Genomic DNA, 26399 nt, shown 5'->3' on the forward strand with positions numbered 1-26399 from the left:
AGGGCCTATGAGTGCCACCTTCTGGAAGGAAGGGTAAAGCCCACTGCATTTTTGCCATGACCCAGGTGAAAATCAGAAGGCATACATATCGTATTTGTGGATGGCCAAAGAGAACAGCAACTTAGGCTGCAGAATGAGAATTCAAGCATCTCAATAGAACAAACAGAGGGTTACCAGAGGGGAGGCGGGTGGGAGATATAGGTGAGGGGGACCAAGAGAAGCGCACTAATAGATGGGGTTGTTGAACCACCGCATTGTGCACCTAAACTTCTATAACACTGTTAACTACCCTGGAATTAAAAGAAAAAATCTCAGCACAAATGATACACTCCGTCTTCTAGACCAAAATTCAATAGTAGTAAGTGGACGATTCTGCCTCTGGGTCCAAAAGGTTCAACAAGTCATGAATGAAGATGGAAAGATATAGAGCGTCTAGACCTAGAGAGGCAGGCAGTCCGCTCATGGCACTGGACCCCGTATCAGGTTGCTTTAGGTGCTACACTTTAAAGCGATTATAGGCCAACTGGAACGTGTTCATAAAAGTGTTGTGGACGGTAAAGAGACCAAGAGTCAAGCTGAAAATCAAAGATCTGGCAAGACAAAATGGCAGCCTGTAGATATTTGAAGATATGGATGGCCTCACGGAGGATCGGGACCAACGGTTGACTGTCCAAAGGGGACTGGTTATGGGGCGTCTGGGTGGCTCAGTCGGTTGAGTGCCTGACCGCTCAGTTCCTGGAGCCTGCTTCAGATTCTGTGTCTCCCTCTCTCTCTGCCCCTCCCCTGCTCGTGCTCTGTGTCTCTTAAAAATAAATAAACATTTAAAAAATTAAAACAACAACAACAACAACAAAGACTGGTTATAATTCAGAATGTGCCCTTCAGACCTCTCAAGAGGGTGTCGTGTACTGGAAAGACCGCCAGCTTTGAGGTCGCAGACCTCGCCTGATTCCAGCCTTTGATGTTGGCAAGGTTTTCTCCCGTCAGTCTCTGTCACCTAAAAGCCTCACCCAATGAAGTTTTTAGAAGCAAATGAGGCAAGATTGGGGAAGCACTTTCTGTCACCTCACGCAAGAGCTGTCCATGGTCTCTTTGTGAATTTCATAATTTCCACATGTCCTGAAATAAGGAACTTTTTATTCCCTGGCCCCCCTCCCAGCCCCCCAATCATTTAGAAGTGCAAAAAGCATTCTTAGATCCCAGGCTGCACAAAAACATCGGGCTAGCAATGGCTGTTTTGACTCATCATTGGAGTGAAAAGAAAGCAGTCGAACCCATTTGTCTTCTAGTTAAATTATCTTAATTCCAGTATAGTTAACACACAGTGTTACATTGGTTTCAGGTGTGTAATATAGTGATTCAACATCACTCAGGGCTCATCCTGAGAGGTGTTAACCCCGGATGCAGACTTTAAGATGCCTTTGGTCAGGTCTGCGACATCCCCGGGGAGAAAGGAACTCAGAAGACAGTGGGTGGTAGCAGCTGGACAAGAATAAAGGCCGAAGCCTCGGAGACTGCAGGAGAGAAAGGGGTGGGTGGAAAACCAACAGCGTGCCAGGGAGCAGTGATGCAGGGGGGAAAACGGAACCGGAGGAGAGACCCACACCCACTGAGTCATTCTAGAACAACACTTATACCCAGTTTCTGTTTCTAGTTGATTCGCAGTAGGTCATTAAACTACGTAGAAATCGGGGCGGGGCGCCTGGGTGGCTCAGTCGGTTAAGTGGCCGACTTCGGCTCAGGTCATGATCTCGCGGTTCCTGAGTTCGAGCCCCGCGTCCGGCTCTGTGCTGACAGCTCAGAGCCTGGAGCCTGCTTCGGATTCTGTGTCTCCCCCTCTCTGACCCTCCCCGTTCATGCTCTGTCTCAAAAATAAATAAACGTTAAAAAAAATTTTTTAAACTACATAGAAATCATGCAATAGGGGCGCCTGGGTGGCGCAGTCGGTTAAGCGTCTGACTTCAGCCAGGTCACGATCTCGCGGTCCGTGAGTTCGAGTCCCGCGTCAGGCTCTGGGCTGATGGCTCAGAGCCTGGAGCCTGTTTCCGATTCTGTGTCTCCCTCTCTCTCTGCCCCTCCCCTGTTCATGCTCTGTCTCTCTCCCAAAAATAAATAAACGTTGAAAAAAAAAATTAAAAAAAAAAAAAAAAGAAATCATGCAATAGTTTTCTGCCACAAATCTGCTCCTTAGCTGATGTCACCAACTTCCTTAAGGGCAGGGAGCTTGTGTTGTTCTGTTTGTTGTATGTACCCAGAGTCTGGCAGTCTGTGCCCATCAACAAATGGTGACGAATAAGGATCCGTTTACAAAACTTGAATGCGATAAATCCTGATAACCTAGGAGCTGCTGCGGCTGGTCGGCTGTCACGGGCTGTCACGAGCGTTGTTACCTCTCGTTATTCGTGTGCAGGCCAAGTGAAAAGTGGAAGACGGATGGGGGGGACAGGGGGCCCCACATCCCGAATTTTTACTTTTATTTATTTATTTTTAAATGTTTTTAATGTTTATTTATTTTTGAGAGACAGAGACAGAGCACGAGCGGGGGAGGGGCAGAGAGAGGGGAGACACAGAATCGGAAGCAAGGCTCCAGGCTCCGAGCTGTCAGCACAGAGCCCCTCGGGGGGCTCGAACTCACAAACCGTGAGATCGTGACCTGAGCCGAAGCCTAACTGAGCCACCCAGGCGCCCCCCCCCCCATCCTGAATTTTTAAATGCCGGCCCCACAAACGTTTTGTTTCCTCTGGGTATGTGGGCCGTGGAGTCAGCGGAGGTGGGTGCAGGGCCAAAGAAGAGAATAAGTGGCCCATTTACTTATCTCTGGTATGCTGAGTGCCTTCCAGGGTGCTGGACTCCTGGCTTCAACCCTAGTCCTACCTTGGAGCCCAGCCCATGGTTTAAGGCGCTGAGGTGGCCAGTAAGGACCACACTGAAACTCCCCCAAGGGAGACAACCTCCACAAAAAAGGCTAAGGGCTGAGAATGAGACTCTTTACCTGCCTGGGAGGGAGCCTGGCCGGGCCGTGCAGCCAGGGGGACAGATAAGGAGCAGGGACAACTCCTAAGGCTCCCAGGCCTTCCTCACCCTTTCTCACCAATGTTTTAGCAACATTCCTAACAGGCTTGTGACTTTGTTTGCACACAGGACACCCGCAGTCAATGTCGTTTCTGTAGGGGAAGAAATAAAAAGTCTTTTCTCTTCTCATCTACCCTTGTAGGTTCTCAGGTCGGGGACTGTGAAGCAGAGTGACAAAAGACAGATGAACAAGCGTACTAACATACGCGTCGCGCATTCACACGGGAGCGCTCAGAGATGAGTAACTCACAGTGGGTAGAACTCAGGCTTCTAGGAGTTTGAGCTCCATGCTGGGTGAAAAGGTTGCCCAAAACAAAACAAAACAAAAAACAAAACAAAACAACACAACTTGGGCTTCTGTGGCATCTTCACAAAAGAATAACACATTTTTAGGGACATGATAAGACAAAGAAAAAAGGAAAAAGGCTTGAATTTCTAGGGTGGCAAATTATGGGAAAGTAAATATGGGGGGGGAATAAATGGAAGAGAAGGGCTACTTTTTAAAAATATTTTTTTCTTTGTCCCTATGTGATCACTTTACTTATTTATTTTTAAAAATCTTTTCAGGTTTTATTGATTTGAGAGACAGTGAGAGCATGAGGGAGAGAGGTGTAGAGAGAGGGAGAGAATCCCAAGCCAGTGCAGAGCCCGATGTGAGGCTCGAACCCACAAACCGTGAGATGGTGACCTGAGCCGAAATCAAGAGCCAGACGCTTAACCGACTGAGCCACCCAGGCGCCCCCTTATTTATTTATTTATTTATTTATTTATTTTTAAAGTAAGTTGTACATCCAGTGTGGGGCTTGAACTTACGAGCCCAAGATCAAGAGTTGCATGCTGTACCTACTAAGCCAGCCAGGCCCCCCAATAAGCGCTACTTAGTAAGGATTGTTACATGTTATCTTCTGGTAAGGGCTACTTAGGATTGTTACATGGAATCTTCTGGTAAGGGCTACTTAGTAAGGATTGTTACATAGAATCTACTTAGTAAGGATTGTTACATACAATCTCTGGACTAAGGGTCTAGAGTTGTTGCCAGTGATTAACTCTCCCCTTCCTGGTGGGGGTGGGGGGGGGTTGCGGGGGGGTCACCTTTATGAAGTGATGTCCTGCTTTTAGGCCAATAGGGAAAGGGCAGAGAGCCTTTCTTGTACCTATTTCTTACTTGCCTTCAGCTCAAAATGATCAAGATGCCAAAGTGGTGTCTTTAGGGTCTTTAGGGTGGCATATTCTGCCCTGTCTCAGTGTCTTTTTTTGGAGGGCAGTACCCCACGAGACACAGGTTGAAATCCTTAAGGATGTCCAGGCTGAGAAGGGGTGGCATTATTAGTGTTTATTTATTTTTTCAGAGAGAGACAGACAGAGCATGAGCAGGGGAGGGGCAGAGGGGGCGACACAGAATCCAAAGCAGGCTCCAGGCTCTGGACCGGCAGCACGGAGCCCAACGCGGGACTCGAACTCATGAACCTGAGCCAAAGCTGGAAGCTTAACCATTTGAGCCACCCAGTCGCCCCTCCAGGCTGCTCTTGTAGGAAAAGTAAGCGCAAAGGCACGAATTCCTGCAACTACACGCCACCGCCAGGTGGAGCTAGAACCTCCCGGAAGGCGCTTCCAAACCTGAGGGTAAATGACAGGCGTGGTTTGCTGGAGACTCGGTTAAGAAGGAGGGATTAAAAATGGTTAATCTCATCCATCAGATCGGCAAACGTTAAAATGTGCAGGGGAAGAAAAATAATCGTCCTTTACCCTTGTAGGTTCCTGGTGGAGACCCCCCCCCCCCCCCCACCGTCATAGGAGATAATTTAACAGGAGAAAAACAAGTTCAATAACACGTGTACCTCCCGTAAGCATGAGATGCCCGGGAAAACTGAGCAACTCCCCCAAACGGTCCGAGCCAGCATCTTAAATATTATCTCTAGCTAAAGACAAAGATGTTGGGGGCGGGGGGGAGCCGGTTAAGGGAGGTTTTTCAGGTAATGCACAGTAAACAAGGGTGAGGAGGTCATGCGGATTTCAGTCGTTACCTTCTCCATCAATTTCTAGAAATCAGGTCCTCCTCCTCTTCCGGGTTCGGGGAGGGAGACACCCGTCCTTGCAAGTGGAGATTTCCCTTCCGAATGCAAAAGTCTCTTACAAAGGGTCCCTGCCATCTGGTTTTCACAGCTTCTCCCGGATCCACCGTTTTCTTCAAGATCACCAGCTCGAGATAATCCTTATGCCAAAGAGGCACACTTTCGGGGTCACGTATTCTGCTTCCCCACCTGGCAAGGCTGTGGGGACCGAGTAAGGCGGATACTGTGCGGCGGGCACAAAAAAAAAGAGGCGTCATTCTGATGAGGAGCATTTTGGCAATATCTCAACAAAACCGCAGATACACGTAATGTTTGACCTGGCAACCCCACGTCTAGGAATCGACCCTGAGGCTACACCCCTGACAATACAAACATCCGCATACACGAAGTTACTTGCAGCATTCTTTGTCATTGCAATGTATTGGAAACTGCCCCCAAAAGTTCAAATATAGGCAATTGAGTCAATAAACTCCGGTGTAGTCACACAATGCAATAGGTTGCAACTGTAAAAAAAAAAAAAAAAAATTGAAGATCTTGAAGGGAGAAAAATACACCACCCCGAAATGCACCTCTGGCATATTGATTACTTAAATATTTAAACTGTTTTTTTTTTTTTTAATTTATTTATTTTGAGAGAGTGAGAGAGAGAATGAGGGAGGGGCAGAGACAAAGGGAGAGAGAGACTCCCCAGCAGGCTCCGTGCTGTCAGTGCGGAGCCCAACACGGGCCTTGATCCCACAAACTATGAGACCATGACCTGAGCCAAAATCAAGAGTCAGATGCTTGAGCCACCCAGGCACCCCTAAACTGTTTTTTTTTTTTTTTTTTTTTTTTTTTTTTAAGGAACTCAGACAAGAGAGAAGCTGTGAAAACTTGAGAAGCGATCTTTTTGTAAGAGACCTTTGCATTCATAAGGGAAATCTCCATTTGGAAGACTGTCTCCCTCCATGTACCAGGAGGAGGGTGTGGGGGGGGGGGGGAGGGTGACCTAATCTCTAGAAACTTCTCAGTGGAGGAGACCACCAAGTAAACCTGGATAACAACCTCACTCCTGTTTACTGTGCTTTTCCGGGTCACCTCCTGTAAGTGACTCCCCATCCCCAACAACTTTTTTTGTTTTTTTGTTTTTTTTTTTAAATTTTTTTTTCAACGTTTTTTATTTATTTTTGGGACAGAGAGAGACAGAGCATGAACGGGGGAGGGGCAGACAGAGAGGGAGACACAGAATCGGAAACGGGCTCCAGGCTCCGAGCCATCAGCCCAGAGCCCGACGCGGGGCTCGAACTCACGGACCGCGAGATCGTGACCTGGCTGAAGTCGGACGCTTAACCGACTGCGCCACCCAGGCGCCCCAACTTTTTTTGTTTTTAATGTGACAGCTTCAGCCTCTTCAGGGAGTTATTCAGTTTTCCTGGGTGTTCCCTTGTATACAGGAGGTATACACGCCATTAAGTTTCTGTTTGATTTTTTTCCTGTTAACCTGTCGTAAGGGTGCCTGGGTGGCTCAGTCGGTTGGGCGACTGACTCTTGATTTCAGGTCAGGTCATGATCCCAGGGTCGTGGGTTCGAGCCCTGCACTGGGCTCTGTACTGTGAGCATAGAGCCAGTTTAAGATTCTTTCTCCCTCTGACCCTCTCCCCTGCTCTCTCTCTCAAAAAACAAACACACAAAAAATCTCAATCTCAATTTAATTTTTAGAACAGCCAAAGAACCTAGAAAAGAATGAGGAAAAAATTTTCTTCCCCTAATTGTATTAACTGACTTGAAGTATTTTCCGGGACATATTTTTAAATGAAAAAAAAAAAAAAAAAAAACAGCACAAAGCTACATTTTGGTAGGAAAAGGAGATAGAATAAGAAAGCATACTGTATTGTTTTTGCAGAAACATACACAAGATAGAAGATAAAAATTAATGAGATTGGTTACCTACAAGAGGTGATAGGATCCGGGTGAAAGAGATAGGCGATGAAGTTTCACCTCCTGGGAGTACACTGTTTCGTCTGCTTTCGACTTTTGGAACTGTTAAATAACATTCGACCGAGTAAATTTATTTTAATTTTTAAAGTTTCTTATTTATTTATTTTGAGAGAGACAGAGAGAACAAGTGGGGGAGGGGCAGAGAGCCAGGGGAAGAGACAGCACAAAGCCCAACGTGGGGCTTGAACTTATGAACCGTGAGATCATGACCTGAGCCGGAACCAAGACTGGGATGCTTAACTGCCTGAGCCCCCCCAGGTGCCCCCCCGAGTAAATTTTAAAGATCTAATGGGCTTTATTAATCGATTTGGGAATCAGGAAGCGTCCCATCTAGCAAGTAGAGAGGAGCTCCAGAAAAGGCAAGTTTTTTAAAGGTAGAGAGTGAGGAAAAGGAAGTGACAAGGAATCCATTGTTTCAGGCGAGGTCGCCCTCCTTAAAGGAACAGGAGGGGTCTAGCAGTAAAATTCATAGTGCTGACCAGGAAATCCCATGTCGACTGGTTAAAGGTTACATTTTAGGGGGTTGAAATTACAGTTAGGTTAGGTAGTAAGTCTTGTTTTACCGACTTGGGGCCTTAACCTAGGTGACACTATTTGGGGCCCATGGTTTTAACAGACCCATGTTAATGTTTTTCACATAAAAAAAAATAAATCATGAGAATGCAAACTGGTGCAGCCGCTCTGGAAAACAGTAAGGAGGTTCCTCAAAAAATTAAAAACAGAACTGCCCTACGACCCAGCAATTGCACTACTGGGCATTTATCCAAGGGATACAGATGGGTTGTTTCAAAGGGACACATGAGCCCCCATGTTTATAGCAGCGCTATGGGCAATAGCCAGAGTAGGGAAGGAGCCCAAATATCCATCGATGGATGAATGGATGAAGAAGACGCGGTCTATATGCACAGTGGAATATCACTTGGCAATCAAAAAGAATGAAATCTTGCCATTTACAAGTACGTGAATGGAACTAGGGGATATTATGCTAAGTGAAATTAGTCCGAGAAAGACAAATACCGTATAAGTTCACTCATATGAGGACTTTAAGAGACCAAACAGATGAACAGAAGGGAAGGGAAACAAAAATAATACAAAAACAGGGAGGGGGACCAAACAGAAGAGACTCTTAAATACAGAGAACGAACAGAGGGTTGATTGGGGGGGGGGGTTGTGGGAGGGGGATGCGCTAAATGGGGAAGGGGCTTAAGGAATCTACTCCTGAAGTCATGGTTGCACCATTTGCTAACTAACTTGGATGTCAGTTTGAAAAGCCAATAAATCATTAATAAAAAAATAAATCAATGAGAAAAAAAGATGAATTACATGGGAGTGTCTGGTAACAGTGGGAAAGGAGCTGCGGGCTGACCATGCGGGAGCTGTGGCAGTCTCGAAAGAGACAAAGAAAAGCAAAGGTCTCAAGTCAGGACCGCACATTTTGGGAGAAGGTGTTTCTTGCGACCGTTGAACATGCTGGGTGACGAGCCGGACCTAAAAACCGCTAGGTGTTTGACTAAAGGGAAAAGTTTCTGGAAGCCGAGAACTAGAAAGTAAGGAGTCTCAAATGGCAAAAATAATACAATTTGGGAATGAATTCGATGATCTTTATTTTACTAGAAAGCAATCCACGGGCGGGGGCAAATGTCACAGTAGAGTCTGGCCAAGGAGAGTCTGCATCACCTGGCCCGTGTGGGCAGTGCTGCCTACAGGCCCCAATGACAAGTCCTTGAAACTGACAGAGTGACCGCCTTCTAGAAGCTCAGCTGCCTCCCTGATGACGCTTTGCTAGGGGCAAAAGAGAATCTTAGCTTAACGTCATCCCAACCTCGAGGTTCCTATAAGTCGACCTCAACATAAAAATTCCTTTGGAAACTTCCTTTATCTCAACTCCCCCAAGATACATGCTGGCAAACATAATCCAAGCTTATGACCCCCTGATATACATCTGAAGGGTCTCATGGCTGAGGTTTTACTAAACAGTAATAAATGGCATTTTTTCTAAAGCACAGCTAGCCCCTCAAGGTCCTGGAAACCTTGCTTCCAAAATGCCTTAGAGACTTACTCTGTCCCTAACGCCCTCCCAACCTGAGGGTATATAATGAGTTACCCGTCACGACCCCAGTGCAGCTCTTCCTGTCTATGGGTCCTGTCCCCATGCTTTAATAAAATCACCTTTCTGCACCAAAGACATCTTCAAGAATTCTTTCTTGGCCGCCGGCTCTGAACCCCTCACTATCACCCCAAAACTTCATCCACATGATTCTTGGCCCCGTTCATAACATGCGTCAACAACCAGGCAAAAGCAAGCACCACTTTGGAGGCCGTGGGGAGAATTTCCACAAGTTGCCAGCCATCGGGATACAGGGGAACACGGAGGGAGGCTCCGTGAGAAGCAATACACTCGGGAAATAACAAACAGCATGTGACTTTCGCTACTCAAACTCCTGCTGTTAATTAAGGGAAAATTGTGGAGGATTTTGACATGCGCGGATACTGAGCATCCTTCCCAGTGGAATACTAGGATTCTTCTAGACCAGAGGACCCCCTCTGTGGAGTTTCCTGATTCTGTGGGGATTTGCATTCCTCATTGTCTGACTGTTTTGCAGCTCTGCAGGGAGAGAAGTTTACCGAGAAGACCAATGTTGCAAATGACCCATGTTCATAGAAACGCAAATGACTTTTGTCTGGTACCCATCGATTGCTTTCCGGTTGAGAAAGGAGATGATTGGGGGGGGGGGGGGGGCCTCTGGGTGGCTCAGTCAGTTAAGCATCCGACTTCGGCTCAGGTCACGATCTCAAGGTTCGTGGGTTTGAGCCCCGCGTCGGGCTCTGTGCTGACAGCTCAGAGCCTGGAGCCTGGTTCTGATTCTGTGTCTCCCTCTCTCTCTGCTCCTCCCCTGCTCACACTCTGTCCTACTCGCTCAAAAATAAACATTAAAAAGAAATAGAAAGGAGAAGATCCCATACATTACATTTTTGCTTTATAGGAGTAATTAATGAGTAATTGTTAATGCGCTCAATATATATTTCTATGATTTTACTTAAAAAAAAAAAATCTTTCAGGGTGCCTGGCTGGCTCAGTCAGTGGAGCATGGGACTCTTGATCTCAGGGTTGTGAGTTTGAGACCCACGTTTGGTGTAGAGATGACTTAAAAATAATAATAATAAAATCAAAATCTTTCAACTGCCTAGTGGGGGCTGAGGGGGCTGGCAGTCAGTAGCAGGTGTGGATGTAGATTTGGTGGGTGTTCAGTTTATACAAGTTGCGTGGGGGAGGGAGGCTCCTTAAGAAAAATAACGCATTGGGTAGAAGGCCTTGGAAGAGGTCCCGAGGCGTAACCTTAAGCATCACAGTGAATCTGCCCCTTTACCATTGCTGAAAGACAATTTTCAGAAAAAGGTAAAATCATGAATGCCCTACAAGATATAAAAATGATCCCAGGTTAAAGATCTTATCTCACTAAGGGAGAATCAAGCGGGGCAGCAAAACTGGTTTAAGCGAGAATAGAAAAAACAAATCTATCTGGTTTGTCTTTCTTAGTAATTTCTACACCCTACGTGGGGCTGGAACTCACCACCCCAAGATCAAGAGTCCCAGGCTACTCCCACTGAGCCAGCCAGGCGCCAGGGGGGAGAAAAAAAATTAAAGGGGCAGTAAAAGAATGTTGAAACGAATCCTAAGTGGTGGTGTCACTGATTTGGGGGAGGGGAGAAAGTCGTAAATTTTGCACGTCTATCAATTGCCTCCAATTTGAATACTTCAAAAATGAAAGACTAGACTCTCGTCGCCTAGAAGGATGGAGACAACACAGTCTTCCCCCTCTGTCGGAGACCGCTCTCCTGTCCCAGGGGTGTGTCCCTTTGGGGACCTGGGACGGACGCAGGCCTGACTCCAACCCCCCCCCCCCCAAAGATGAAGCTGCCGCAGTGAGGTCGCGGGTGCGTTCAAGGGGGTCTCCAGCTCCCGCGGGGGCCACTTGTCGGGGGCTAGCTGAGGGCTCTGGCTGGACACCACGCTCCCTAATTTGCTCCCACTGGGGGCGGGCGGGGGGCGGCCGTGAAGCCCGTCCCCCGGCCCCAGCTGGGGACAAATGAATACCGAGACTTGGGGGGCTGGCCGCGCTCTGCGTTTCTGTGGTGAGGCAGAGGGGACATCTAGCGGCTGCTTCTTTTCCTGTTTCTTTTCCTCGTGGTGCCCAACATCGGTCCCCGTGGGGATCAGTCCGCGGAGAAGGTGCGGGTTCCGGGCGTGGTGGGAGGAGGGCTCCGCCCGCGGCTCCCCCAGGTCTCCGGAGGGAGGAGCCCCGGGGAGGCGGCCGGAGCTCCCGGGACGCTGGGCTTCTTGGCGGGGGTGGGGGTGGGGATGCGGAGGCGGGCTCGGGGACCCCAGGGCAGATCCGATCCCCCAGCCAGCCTCCTTGCTCCGGAGGGCCTCCCGCGCCCACGACACCTGCTGCGCCGCACTGCAGCCGCCGCCCGGTTGTGCGCCCCGGCCCCCCTGCCCCCTGTGCTGGGCGATGAGCCCCGACCCCAGGCCCCTGCGCTCGGCGGTGCGCCCCGCCCCCTGGCCCCTGCGCTCGGCGGTGCGCCCCGGCCCCCGGCCCCTGCGCTCGGCCGCGCGGAGTCACAGAAGCGGCCGGTGCGGAAAGCCCGCGCCGGGAGCGTGAGGGGCTCACTAAACCCACGTTACAAAGCGCCTGGCGGGGAAGCAGCGGGGAACTTGGGTGGGCAGGTTGTTTTCTGCATGTGGACAGAATGGGGGGGAGAAAGGGGATTACGAAAAGACTTTGTGATAGTGAGGATTTGTCCCCGTTTAATGTTCTTTGCAGGACAATATAAAGAGGGATTTTTTTTTCCTAATTATTTTGTGCCCATCTTAATTGTGAATTTGTAGATACTATCCCTCCAGGGGCCCTTAGTCTTACCAACTTAAAAAAAAACAAACTTTTTTTAATGTTTATTTTTGAGAGAGAGACACACACAGAGCGCGAACAGGGGGGAGGGGCAGAGAGAGAGGGAGACACAGAATCCCAAGCAGGCTGCAGGTTCTAAGCTGTCAGCGCAGGAACTGCGACATCTCGACCTGAGCCAAGGCCGGAGGCTTAACCACTGAGCTCCATCCTTACCCATTTAAAAATTTTTACGTGTACCAAGTTGCAACAGATATTGCTGAAACTGTCAGGGGCTGGACTGTGCGTGTGTCCTCCTCTCGCCCCATCCGATTCAAAACAAGTTGTAACCCCTCAGACCCTTAAAATATGGCTATATTTGGAGATGGGCTCTTTAGAGAGATACTTAGGGCAAACGAAGTTTTTAGGGTAGACCCCAACCCAATGTGACTGCAGTTCTTATAAGAAGAAGAACTTAGGATATAAGTGCAGACCCAGGGATGACCCGCCATGTGAGGAAACAGCTAGAAGGGGCCCTTTGCAAGCCACCGGGAGAGGCCACCGGGAGACATCAAACTTGCCCACACCCTGTGATCTTGGCCTTCCGGCCTCCGAACCAAAGCCTCCCCCAGGGTATTTTGTTATGGGAGCTCTAGCAAACCAGTGCAGTTGTATCTAAGGACGGTGCCTACAGAACGCGCTCCGAACTTCGGCAGGAGGACACTCTCGGCATTATTCCATGTTTCCATTCATCCCTGACTCATAGCTCAGTCTGACTTTGCCCACACACCGGTATCGGGCTCCACTCCTGTGTTTTGGAGTCAGACCCTGCTGGGGCTCATTCATTTCTCTACAGCTAAGGCTGTTTCCTGTGGAAGTCGTCTGAAGCTTACATTTCCCCAGGTCGGTCCCTCCGTTCCAATGGGGAGCTCCAGATGAGGAATCGTTCTTGTGATAGATACCCCAGAGCGCCTGTTCTACTGTGGAAGCAGAAAGAAAACAGGAAATTATAAGCAGCATTTACGTTGAGAATCTCTTTTGCATTGATTACTTTATAGCAGAACCCAGACACTCTTTCAAGAAGGCAGGGGCATTCTGGGAAACGGCACATTCATGAACTGGTGGTGTGGTGTAAATGGTTACAACCTTTTTTTTTTTTTTTTTTTTTGACACATAACACCAGCACCTTTCAATGGCCATAAAAATGTTCACACCATGAAGGTCAGTAATCCCTCCCCTGGGAATCCACCCTATGGAAATAATCAAACAGAAGCAAGAGGTCATATACATATATGTGTGAAAGATGTTCATTGTCGCATGCTTTGTAAGAGCAAAAAGTTGGAAAGAAACCAAATTCTCAACGATCAGCAAGTTGTTAAGTTAGGACACAAAAGCCCATGAAATATTATGCATCTATTAAAAATGATAATTCTGAGGACCATGTAAAAACATGAACAATGTTTATGATTTTTACGTATATACCTATTAAGAATGCAAAATAGCATCCATTTTATAATTATATCTGTGTGAAAAAGTCATAGTCAAAAATTGAGAGATGAGGGTTAGTATCCAAAATCTATAGTTTACCAAACTCAACACCAGAACAACAAATAATCCAGTGAAGAAATGGGCGAAAGACATGAGCAGACCCTTTTCCAAAGAAGACATCCAGATGGCCAACAGACACACGAAAAGATGCTCAACATCACTCATCATCAGGGAAATACAAATTAAAACAACACTGACATAACACCTCATACCTGTCAGAATGGCTAACATTAACAACTCAGGCAACAACAGATGCTGGCGGGGTTGTGGAAAAATGGGAACCCTCTTGCACTGTTGGTGGGAATGCAAACTGGTGCAGCCACTCTGAAAAACAGTGTGGAGGTTCCTCAAAAAATTAACAATAGAACTACCCTACGACCCCACAATAGCACTACTAGGAATTTATCCAAAGGATACAGGAGTGCTGATGCACAGGGGCACATGTACCCCAATGTTTAGAGCAGTGATTTCAACAATAGCCAAATTATGGAAAGAGCCTAAATGCCCATCAACTGATGAATGGATAAAGAAGATGTGATTTATATGTACAATGGAATACTACTTGGCAATGAAAAATAATGAAATCCTGCCATTTGCAGCAACGTGGATGGAACTGGAGGGTAGTGTGCTAAGGAAGTAAGTCAGTCAGAGAAAGACAGGTATCATATATTTTTGCTCATATGTGGAACTTGAGAAACTTAACAGAAGACCATGGGGGAAGGGAAGCGGAAAAAATAGTTACAGAGAGGGAGGGAGGCAAATGATAAGAGACTCTTAAATACAGAGAAAAAACTGAGGGTTGATGGGGGGGGTGGAGAGGGGAAAATGGGTGATGGGCATTGAGGAGGGCACTTGCTGGGATGAGCCTGGGTATTGTATGTAAGTGATGAACCACAGGAATCTACCCCCAAAACTAAGAGCACACTGTATACACTGTATGTTAGCCAACTTGACAATAAATTATATTTAAAAAATTGAGAGATAATAAGGATGAATAAAAACAATTTTCTGGGGCACCTGGGTAGCTAAATTGGTTAAGCATCTGACTTTGGCTCAGGTCATGATCTTGCGGTTCGTGAGTTCAAGACCCACATAGGGTTCTATGATGACTGCTTGGAGCCTGGAGCTTGCGTCGGATTCTGCCCCTCTCTCTGCCCCTCCCCTGCTTACATTCTGTCTCACTCTCTCTCTCTCAAAAATAAACATTAAAGGGGCGCCTGGGTGGCGCAGTCGGTTAAGCGTCCGACTTCAGCCAGGTCACGATCTTGCGGTCCGTGAGTTCAAACCCCGCGTCAGGCTCTGGGCTGATGGCTCGGAGCCTGGAGCCTGTTTCCGAGTCTGTGTCTCCTTCTCTCTCTGCCCCTCCCCCGTTCATGCTCTGTCTCTCTCTGTCCCCAAAATAAATAAAAACGTTGAAAAAAAATTTTTTTAAAAACAACAAAAAAAACACATTAAAAACAATAAAATAAAACACAAAGGAACAGGTGAAATTAACACATTTGGGTGTGTGTAGCCAAAATGTGTAGCCGATATAAAAATTTATTGTCTTGTCAACTCTTTATTTTTTAATTTTTAAAAAATTTTATTTTTTAAAATTTACATCCAAATTAGTTAGCATATAGTGCAACAATGATTTCAGGAGTAGATTCCTTAGTACCCCTTACCCGTTTAGCCCATCCCCCCTCCCACACCCCCTCCAGTAACCCTCGGTTTGTTCTCCATATTTATGAGTCTCTTCTGTTTCGTCCCCCCTCCCTGTTTTTATATTATTTTTGTTTCCCTCCCCTTCTGTTCATTTGTTTTGTCTCTTAAAGTCCTCATATGAGTGAAGTCCTATGATTTTTGTCTTTCTCTGACTGACCAATTTCACTTAGCATTAATATCCTCCAGTTCCATCCACGTCGTTGCAAATGGCAAGATTTCAGTCTTTTTGATTGCCAAGTAATATTCCATTGTATAAATATACGACATCTTCTTTATCCATTCATCCATCGATGGACATTTGGGCTCTTTCCATCCTTTGGCTATTGTTGATAGTGCTGCTATAAACATGGGGGTGCATGTGTCCCTTTGAAACAGCACACCTGTATCCCTTGGATAAATGCCTAGTAGTGCAATTGCTGGGTCGTAGGGTAGTTCTATTTTTAGTTTTTTGAGGAACCTCCATACTGTTTTCCAGAGTGGCTGCACCAGCTTGCATTCCCACCAACAATGCAAAAGAGATCCTCTTTCTCCACATCCTCACCAACATCTGTTGTTGCCTGAGTTGTTAATGTTAGCCATTTTGACAGGTTTAAGGTTGTATCTCATGGTGGTTTTGATTTGTATTTCCCTGACGATGAGTGATGCTGAGCATTTTTTCATGTGTCAGTTGGCCATCTGGATGTCTTCTTTGGAGAAGTGTCTATTCATGTCTTTTGCCCATTTCTTCACTGGATTATTTGTTCTTTGGGTGTTGAGTTTGATAAGTTCTTTTTTTTTTTTAATTTTTTTTTCAACATTTATTTATTTTTGGGACAGAGAGAGACAGAGCATGAACGAGGGAGGGGCAGAGAGAGAGGGAGACACAGAATCGGAAACAGGCTCCAGGCTCCGAGCCATCAGCCCAGAGCCTGACGCGGGGCTCAAACTCCCGGACCGCGAGATCGTGACCTGGCTGAAGTCGGACACTTAACCGACTGCGCCACCCAGGCGCCCCGATAAGTTCTTTATAGATTTTGGATACTAACCCTTTATCTGATATGTCATTTGCAAATATCTTCTCCCATTCTGTCGGTTGCCTTTTAGTTTTGCTTATTGTTTCCTTCGCTGTGCAGAGGCTTTTTATTTTGATGAGGTCCCAGTACTTCATTTTTTGCTTTTGTTTCCCTTGCCTCCTGAGACATGTTGAGTAAGAAGTTGCTGTGGCCAAGATCCAAGAGGTTTTTGCCTGCTTTCTCTTCGAGAATGTTGATGGCTTCCTGTCTTACACTGAGGTCTTTCATCCACTTTGAGTTTATTTTTGTGTATGGTGTAAGAAAGTGGTCCAGGTTCATTCTTCTGCGTGTCGCCATCCAGTTTTCCCAGCACCACTTGCTGAAGAGACTGTCTTTATTCCATTGGATATTCTTTCCTGCTGTGTCAAAGGTGAGTTGGCCATACGTTTGTGGGTCCATTCCTGGGTTCTCTATTCTGTTCCATTGATCTGAGTGTCTGTTCTTGTGCCAGTACCATACTGTCTTGATGATGACAGCTTTGTAGTATAGCTTGAAGTCTGGGATTGTGATGCCTCCTGCTTTGGTTTTCCTTTTTAAGATTGCTTTGGCTATTCGGGGTCTTTTCTGGTTCTATACAAATTTTAGGATTATTTGTTCTAGCTCTGTGAAGAATGCTGGTGTTATTTTGATAGGGATTGCATTGAATATGTAGATTGCTTTGGGTAGTATCGACATTTTAACAATATTTGCTCTTCCTATCCAGGAGCATGGAATCTTTTTCCATTTTTTTGTGTCTTGTTCAATTTCTTTCATAAGCTTTCTATAGTTTTCAGCATATAGAGTTTTCACTTCTTTGGTTAAATTTATTCCTAGGTATTTTATGGTTTTTTGTGCAACTGTAAATGGAATCGATTCCTTGATTTCTTTTTCTATCACTTCATTGTTGGTGTATAGGAATGCAACCAATTTCTGTGTGTTGATTTTATATCCTGCAACTTTGCTGAATTCATGAATCAATTCTAGCATGTTTTTGGTGGAATATTTTGGGCTTTCCATACAGAGTATCATGTCATCTGCGAAGAGTGAAAGTTTGAGCTCCTCCTGGCCGATTTGGATGCCTTTTATTTCTTTGTGTTGTCTGATTGCAGGGGCTAAGACTTCCAATACTATGTTGAATAACAGTGGCGAGAGTGGACATCCCTGTCTTGTTCCTGACCTTAGGGGGAGAGCTGTCAGTTTTTCCCCATTGAGGATGATATTAGCGTTGGGTCATTCATATATGGCTTTTATGATCTCGAGGTATACTCCTTCTGTCCCTACTTTCTTGAGGGTTTTTATCAAGAAAGGATGTTGTATTTGGTCAAATGCTTTCTCTGCATGTATTGAGAGGATCATATGGTTCATGTCCTTTCTTTTATTGATGTGACGAATCACGTTAATTGTTTTGCGGATATTGAACCAGCCCTGCATCCCAGGTATAAATACCACTTGGTCGTGGTGAATCATTTTTTTTATGTATTGTTGGATCCGGTTGGCTAATATCTTGTTGAGGATTTTTGCATCCATGTCCATCAGGGACATTGGTCTATGGTTCTCCTTTTTAGTGGGGTCTCTGTCTGGTTTTGGAATCAAGGTAATGCTGGCTTCAAGAACGAGTTTGGAAGTTTTCCTTCCATTTTTATTTTTTGGAACAGCTTCAAGAGAATAGGTGTTAAATGTTCCTTAAATGTTTGGTAGAATTCCCCTGGAAAGGCATCTGGCCCTGGACTCTTGTTTTTGGCAGATTTTTGATTACTGATTCGATTTCCTTCCTGGTTATGGGTCTGTTCAAATTTTCTATTTCTTCCTGTTTCAGTTTTGGTAGTGTATATGTTTCTAGGGATTTGTTCATTTCTTCCAGACTACCCATTTTATTGGCATGTAATTGCTCATAATATTCTCTTATTATTGTTTTTATATCTGCTGTGTTGGTTGTGATCTCTCCTCTTTCATTCTTGATTTTATTTATTTGGGTCCTTTCCTTTTTCTTCTTGATCAAACTGGCTAGTGGTTTATCAATGTTGTTAATTCTTTCAAAGAACTAGCTTCTGGTTTCATTGATCTGTTCTGTGTGTGTGTGTGTGTGTGTGTGTGTGTGTGTGTGTGTTTTCTTTTTTTTTGGTTTTGATAACAGTAATTTCTACTCTAATCTTTATTACTTCTTGTTTTCTGCTGGTTTGGGGTTTTATTTACTGTTCTTTTCCCAGCTCTTCAAGGTGTAAGTTTCGGTTGTGTACCTGAGATCTTTCTTCATTCTTTAGGAAGGCCTGGATTGCTATATACTTTCCTCTTATGAACGCCTTTGCTGCGTCCCAGAGGTTTTGGGTTGTGGTGTTATCATTTTCATTGACTTCCATATACTTTTTAATTTCCTCTTTAACTGCTTCGTTAGCCCATTCATTCTTTAGTAGAATGTTCTTCAGTCTCCAAGTATTTGTTAACTTTCGAAATTTTTCCTTGTGGTCGATTTCGAGTGTCATAACGTTGTGGTCTGAAAATATGCACGGTATGATCTCGATCTTTTTGTACTTACTTAGGGCTGATTTGTGTCCCAGTATATGGTCTATTCTGGAGAACGTTCCATGTGCCCTGGAGAAGAATGCGTATTCTGCTGCTTTAGGATAAAATGTTCTGAATGTATCTGTTAAGTCCATCTGGTCCAGAGTGTCATTCAAAGCCATTGTTTCCTTGTTGATTTTTTGATTAGATGTTCTGTCCATCACTGTAAGTGGGGTGTTGAAGTCCCCAACTAATATGGTATTATTATCAATGAGTTTCTTTATGTTTGTGATTGATTTATATATTTGGGTATTTCCACACTTGGCACATAAATGTTTACAATTGCTAGGTCTTCTTGGTGGATAGACCCCTTGATTATGCTATAATGCCCTTCTGTATCTCTTGATACAGTCTTTATTTCAAAGTCTAGATTGTCTGATATAAGTATGGCTACTCTGGCTTTCTTTTGTTGACCATTAGCATGATAGATGGTTCTCCATCCCCTTATTTTCAGTCTGAAGTTGTCTTTAGGTCTAAAGTGGGTCTCTTGTAAACAGCATATAGATGGATCTTGTTTTCTTATCCATTCTGTTACCCTATGTCTTTTGATTGGAGCATGGAGTCCATTGACGTTTAGAGTGAGTAGTGAAAGATAGGAATTTATTGCCATTATGAAGCTTGTAGAGTTGGTGGTGTTCTCTGGTCCTTTCTAATCTTTGTTGCTTTTGGTATGTATGCATGTATGTATGTATGTATTTCTATTTTCATCTTTTCTCCCCTCAGAGAGTCCCCCTTAAAATTTCTTGGTTTAGTGGTCACAAACTCCTTTAGTTTTTGTTTGTCTGGGAAACTTTTTATCTCTCCTTCTATTTTGAATGACAGCCTTTCTGGCTAAAGAATTCTTGGCTGCATATTTTTTTCTGATTCAGCACACTGAATATATCCTGCCACTCCTTTCTGGGCTGCCAAGTTTCTGTGGATGGGTCTGCTGCAGACCTGATCTGTCTTCCCTTGTAGGTTAGGGACTTTTTTTCCCCCTTGCTGCTTTCATGATTCTCTCCTTGCCTGAGTATTTTGTGAATTTGACTATGACATGCCTTGTTGATGGTCGGTTTTTGTTGAATCTAATGGGGGTCCTCTGTGCTTCCTGGATTTTGATGTCTGTGTCTTTCCCCAGGTTAGGAAAGTTTTCTGCTATGCTTTGCTCACATAACCCTTCTACCCCTATTTCTCTCTCTTCCTCCTCTGGGACCCCTATGATTCTGACGTTCCTTTTTAATGAGTCACTGATTCCTCTAATTCTTAAATCGTGCCCTTTTGCCTTAATCTCCCTCTTTTTTTCTGCTTCATTATTCTCTGTAAGTTTGTCCTCTATATCGCTGATTCTCTGTTCTGTCTCATCCATCCATGCTTGCCGCGGCTGCATCCATCCATGATTGCAGCTCAGTTATAGCATTTTTAATTTCATTCTGACTATTTTTTACTTCTTTTATCTCTGCAGAAAGGGATTCTAATCTATTTTCGACTCCAGCTAGTATTCTTATTATCGTGATTCTAAATTCTGTTTCAGACATCTTGCTTGTATCTGTGTTGGTTAAATCCCTGGCTGTCGTTTCTTCATGCTCTTTCTTTTGGGGTGAATTCCTTCGTTCTGTCATTTTGAAGGGAGAAAAGGAATTAATGAGGTAGAAAAATTAAAATTAAAAAATTAAACACACGCACACAAATTGAATAAATGATGCTAGATCCTAGGTGTGTTTTGGTCTAGGTGTTGAAAGTGGTTTGACAGATTAGAGAGAAAAAGGGGGGGGGGGAGAAAAAAAAGGAAATCGTTTGAGAATTTGAAAAAATGAATACACTGAAGTAGACTAAAGTGAGATGATGGGAGTAAAATAGAATTTGAAAAAATATACACAAAAGTAAAGAATATAGTAGAAAAAATTAAAGAAAAAAATATATATTTAAAAAAAAATTTTTTTTTTCAACGTTTATTTATTTTTTGGGACAGAGAGAGACAGAGCATGAACGGGGGAGGGGCAGAGAGAGGGGGAGGGGCAGAGAGAGAGGGAGACACAGAATCGGAAACAGCCTCCAGGCTCTGACCCATCAGCCCAGAGCCTGACGCGGGGCTCGAACTCACGGACCGTGAGATCGTGACCTGGCTGAAGTTGGACGCTTAACCGACTGCGCCACCCAGGCGCCCCAGAAAAATATTTTTAATAAAATTAAAAATAAATATGATTTTTTTCTTTTTCTGTATTCAAGAAAAAGAAAAGAAATGAAAAAAATGAAAAGATTAAAAAAAGAAAAAAAAAGGAAATCGTTTTTGAAAATTTGAAAAAGTGAATACACTGTAGTAGACTAAAATAAAATGATGGAAGTAAAATAGAATTTGAAAAAATTTACATAAAAGCAAAAAGTATAGTAAAAAAATTGAAAAATATTTTTAATACAAATTGAAAGTAAAGGGGCGCCTGGGTGGCTCAGTCGGTTAAGCGGCCGACTTCGGCTCAGGTCATGATCTCGTGGTCCGTGAGTTCGAGCCCCACGTCAGGCTCTGTGCTGACAGCTCAGAGCCTGGAGCCTGTTTCAGATTCTGTGTCTCCCTCTCTCTGACCCTCCCCCGTTCATGCTCTGTCTCTCTCTGTCTCAAAAATAAATAAACATTAAAAAAAAAATTAAAAAAAAGAAATTGAAAGTAAAAATGAAGTTTTTCTGTTTCTGCATTCAAGAAAAAGAAATGAAAGAGAAAAAAGAGAAAGAAAGAAGAAAAAAAGGAAATCGTTTGAAAATTTGAAAAGGTGAATACACTGAAGTTGACTAAAATAAAATGATGGAAGTAAAATAGGATTTGAAAAAATTTACACAAAAGTAAAAAATATAGTAATGAAAATTAAAGAAAAATATTTTTAATAAAACTTGAAAATAAAAATGAATTTTTTTCTCTTTCTGTATTCAAGAAGAAAAGTAGTGTAAAAGAGAAAAAAAAAAGAAAGACAGTTGCATAGATGGACCTGCTAACAGATTGAAATAGGACTGAAATTACTTCGTTTTCCCGTAGAAGTCAGACTATGAAGCGCTTTATAGTCCATAAACTAAGCCGGCGGTGACACTTGTGCTCTTGAAGAGCGAGGTTGACCCGGTTGGGCGGGGCTCAGTGTAACGGCTCCCGTCTCCACTAGATGGTGCTGCTAACCTACTGGGGTGGAGTCTTTCGGCGCTGGTAGGTGCGTATGCGCATGCGCAGGAGCGGTTAAAATGGCGCCACCCAGCTACCCGGTCTGTTCTTCCGGATCAGTGCACCTGCCCTCTGTCTTCAGCTCTCGTCCACGACTCGCTTTTTCAATCTTTGTGACCAGGCCCCAGGCAGTACCTCTCTCCCGAGTTTTGTCTCAGACGCGGCTGTTTTCCCCGGCGCCTTACTTCCGAAGGGCTGCGGCCTTGACCCGCTCCGCCCCTCTGCGGGAGGGTCTCCCTGAGCAATGGCCAAATGAGCAATGGCCGAATGTCGGCTGCACCCAGGGACGCCCGCTGGACCCTGCTGCTGCTGGTGCCCCGAGACTGCGCGGAGGTGCCAGCCCGGCCCAGAAAAACTTCGCGAGCTAGTGCAGCAGCAGCGTTTCAGGGATGATGGGAAATCACAACACATCCGGCACCAGGGTCCACCCCCAACGACCCTGTTCCAGCACCAGCGAATGTGGCCGTTCTCTGGGGTCTGCCGGGACCAGGTGGCTTCAACAGTCACCACTGAATGTCCTTCCAGCAGTGGAACTGCCTTTCCCCATGTGGCCCGAGGACCTCCCGGCCTCCACTCTGCTCCTGGGGATTCGCCCTTCCCACCAGAGCACCGCCAGGTAGAGAGCTGCAGAGTTGCAGCCTTTGCACCCCCCTTGTTTACGGTCTTAATGGAATTGAAACCCTCTCCTTTCTCCCTTCTTAGTTTAGTCCCTGTGGCCGTTTCCAATTTTCCACTTTCTCTCCAGCTGCTTTTGGGGAGGCGTGCTTTTCCCGTATTCTGCCCCCCTCCCCAGTCTCCGTCCTCTCTCCTCCCGCAAAAGCGGTTCCCTATCCTCAGCGGCTTCTCGCTCCCCAAATTCACCTCTCTGCGCCGCGTACCTGCTGAATGCCGTGGTTCAGGTTGTGCAGATTGTTGTGTTCATCCTCCGATCAGTTGTCTAGGTGTGTAGGATGGTTTCGTGTCGGTCTGGCTGCATTTCACGGACGCGAGACACACAAAAAACTTCCATGCTGTTCCGCGATCCTGGCTCCTCTCTCTCTTGCCAGCTGCTTAAAATCCAGTGTGTATTTAATACTCACAGCTCAGCTCAATTTGTACGCTAATTTTCACCAGAAACTGTTGATCTGCATTTAGATTTCATAAAATTTACAGCTGAAAAATGTGTTGCTGACATAGTTAACAACATACTTGAAACTTCCCCAGTAACTGAACAGTATCCAGTTTTTATTTATTTTTATTAAAAAATTTTTTTAAATGTTTATGTTTGAGATAGAGACAGAGAGCAAGCAGGGGAGGGGCAGAGAGAGGGAGACACAGAATCTGAAACAGGCCCCACGCTCTGAGCTGTCAGCCCAGAGCCCGATGTGGGGCTCAAACTCGCGAACTGTGAGATCATGATCTGAGCTGAAGTCGGATGCTTCACCGACTGAGCCACCTAGACGCCCCGATTTTATTTTTATTTTTAAAGATTTTATTATTCTTAAATTGTGGCTGGAACTCACAATCCCAAGACTGAGTTGCACACTCTACTGACTGAGTCAGCTGGGCACCTGAAAAGTATCCAGTTTTGAAATTTAAATTTAAATTAATGAAAATTAAATAAAGTTAAGCACTCGGTTGTGCTCACAGGACACCTGTGGCTCATGGTTACAGTAGTGGTCAGCCCAGGACTAGAGATTTAGATAATCTTTGGGTGAGCCTCCTGGACTGTGCTTTTGTGTGACAGTGAAAGGACATGGGGTCATCCTTTTACCTTATTTCCAAATTTCGGATAATTTTTGTTAAGAGTTCTGAGGGTATATCAGTTTACTTAATATATATATTTTAAGTAAACTCTTCTGATGTGGGGCTCAAACTCGTGACCCCAAGATCAAGAGCCACATGCTCCATGGACTGAGCCAGCCAGACGCCCCATTATCTTGATTTTTAAATTTATTGTTATATTTTCTTAAGATTTATTTTTTATCTTTTAAAGTTTATTTTGAGAGAGAGAGAAGAGAGAGAAGAGAGAGAGAGAGAGAGAGAGAGAGAGAGACTGGGGGATGGGCAGAGAGAGGGAGAGAGAATCCCAGGGAGGATCCACACTGTCAGTCCAGAGCCAGACGTGGGGCTCAAACTCATGAACCGTGAGATCATGACCTGACCGAAGTTGGTCGCCTAACTGGCCACCCAGGCACCCTAAGATTTTATTTTTAAGTGATCTCTACATCCAATGTGGGGCTCCAACCTATAACCTTGAGGTCAAGAGTCATATGCTCTAGGGACTGAGCCAGTCAGGCACCCCAACCTTGATTTATTTTTATTTTTTAAGTTTCATCATTTAAGTAATCTCTGCACCCAGTGTGGGACTCCAACTTGGAGAACAAGAGTCACATGCTCTTCCCACCAAGCCAGTCAAGTGCCCCTTGATTTTTTTTTTTTAAAAAAGCATTTATTGGGGTATAATTCACATACCATACATCCCACTCATTTAAAGCATACAATTGAATGGTGTTTTATATATTCACACAGTCCTGTAACGAACGCCATAGTCCCTTTTTGAGTATTTTCATTACCCCCCCCCCCCAACTCCATACTCACTGCGGTCACACCCTGTGCCCTTGTGCACCCCCTACTAGCCAACTTACTACCCCCAAGCCTAGCCAACCACTGATCTCCTTTCTGTCTCTATAGATTTTTCTCTTCTGGACATTTCATATAAATGGTTCACCCATTTTATAGCCTGTATCAGTATTTAATTCCTTTTAATCACCAAGTCATCCATTTTGTGGATTTGCCATATTTAATTATCTATTGTCAGTTCATGTGAGACAGAACAGGCTCTGGACTCGGGTCCCCTCAACCCCTCAACCCCTCTGTGGCTGCCTCCCTAAGGGGAAAAAAGCTAATGCTCACTGCCTCTTGAGTCGCATCTGGGGAGGATGGCGAGACAGACTGGAGAAGACCCATCAAACCAGTCTGTGCCCAGAGGGACCCCAGTGCTGACCTTTCACTGACTTCCCCCCTCCACCTAATGCTAAAAAATCACCCTCAGGGGGTGGAAATGGCACTTGCTAATTGACATGGGAGGCTCACCTTAAAGGCATGACCTTTAAGTGCCCAGGTGCTAATGAATCCCGGCCACTACATGCTTGCAAGGACCCTTTTCCCACCCACGCTGAGGGGCGCCTGAATGGCTCTGTCCGTTATGCAGCCCACTGGGCTCAGATCACGATCTCACGGTTCGTAGGTTCCAGCCCCGCGTCAGGCTCTGTGCTGACAGCTCGGAGCCTGGAGTCTGCTTCGGATTCCGTGTCTCCCTCCCGTCTCTGCCCCTTCCCTGCTCATGCTCTGTCTCTCTGTCTCTGTCTCTCTCTCAAAAATAAATTAACATTAAAAAAATTAAAAACAAAACAGAGCAGAAAACTCTCCCTGACCTCTCCTCGGGCAGTCAGCCTGGGGATTCTTTGTGCTGCCTCCCTTGTGCTCAAGCCAAAGCCCCGGTAAAGCCTGGCCTGAAACTCCCATTCGTCCTCTTGTCAATTTCTATTGCTTAGCGAGCCCAAGGGCGCGGGTTGGGAGCAGGTGGACGTTTGCATTATTTCTCTGGATTCTGCGTGTTGACTGAACAATGCGTATCATCAGTGGTCAGACAGGTGGCTTACGCAGCTGTATTCAGCTGGGAATTCGCCCCACGTCTCTCTCTATGTGGGCCTCACCCTCCAGGGCCTCAGGACGGGACCCATCTTTCTCCAGCAGGAGAATTCCACTTCCGTCTCACCAGAGGCTGGGTTCCAAGAGAGCAAACACAGAAGGTGCTGGGCTTAAGGGCCAGCCTGCACCTGTGTCATTCTGCTACATTCCATCGGTAAGAGGAGGTCACGATGCCAGCCCAGATTGAGGGAGGGGAAAATAAGCCACACCGCTGATGGGAGGAGTGATGTCCGCCTCCGGGGAGGGGCTTGGGGTGGTATTTTCGGATTCCATCCACCATGGCCACATTTACCGGTCCTCTGGAAATAAGGTGGGGCCATTTGGCCAGTTGTGGGCAGCGAGTTCTGAGCAAAAGGTTTCAGCTCCAGGCCGAGGCAAAGAAAGGCCTGCACCAGCCTCCAGATGTGTCATCCCTTCTGCCGCCACGATAGCCTCATGGGAGACGGTCACCACGCACTCATCCAGAGCCGCTGCCCGCTTTGCCTCGGCAGGTAATATACCTCTGTTCTGTTAAGCCCCTGGGGTTTGGAAGTTGTTTGTTAGGACAGTGTAATTGAGCCCATCCTTATTCAAATACATGGCTTACGTCCTTACCTTGCCCCTAAAGCCAATACGGATGCTGTCTCTGCAGCTCTGACTTTGGGCTCCCTGTTGAACTTGCCCCTTCGTGCTGTTGCTT

General features: G+C 45.5%; 1 protein-coding gene across 5 annotated transcripts in view; it reads left to right on the top strand.

Moving 5' to 3' along the window:
• Positions 1-24396: 24396 nt before the first annotated feature.
• Positions 24397-26399, top strand: part of CD244 (CD244 molecule) — a 53959-nt gene continuing 51956 nt past the window's right edge. For 4 of the 5 annotated variants that reach the window (XR_007148022.1, XR_007148024.1, XM_047839765.1 and 1 more), the window contains exons 1-2: positions 24397-25874; positions 26031-26211. Coding sequence is in view for 2 of the 5 variants with exons in the window: in XM_047839765.1 (XP_047695721.1) it covers positions 25638-25874; positions 26031-26211 (418 nt within the window). In the remaining 3 variants the exon portion in view is untranslated. Of the gene's footprint in view, positions 26212-26399 lie in introns of all 5 variants that reach the window. The other variant, XR_007148023.1, reaches the window with a different exon arrangement.

Source organism: Prionailurus viverrinus, chromosome F1 (assembly GCF_022837055.1).
Source record: "Prionailurus viverrinus isolate Anna chromosome F1, UM_Priviv_1.0, whole genome shotgun sequence".
Taxonomy (NCBI): domain Eukaryota; kingdom Metazoa; phylum Chordata; class Mammalia; order Carnivora; family Felidae; genus Prionailurus; species Prionailurus viverrinus.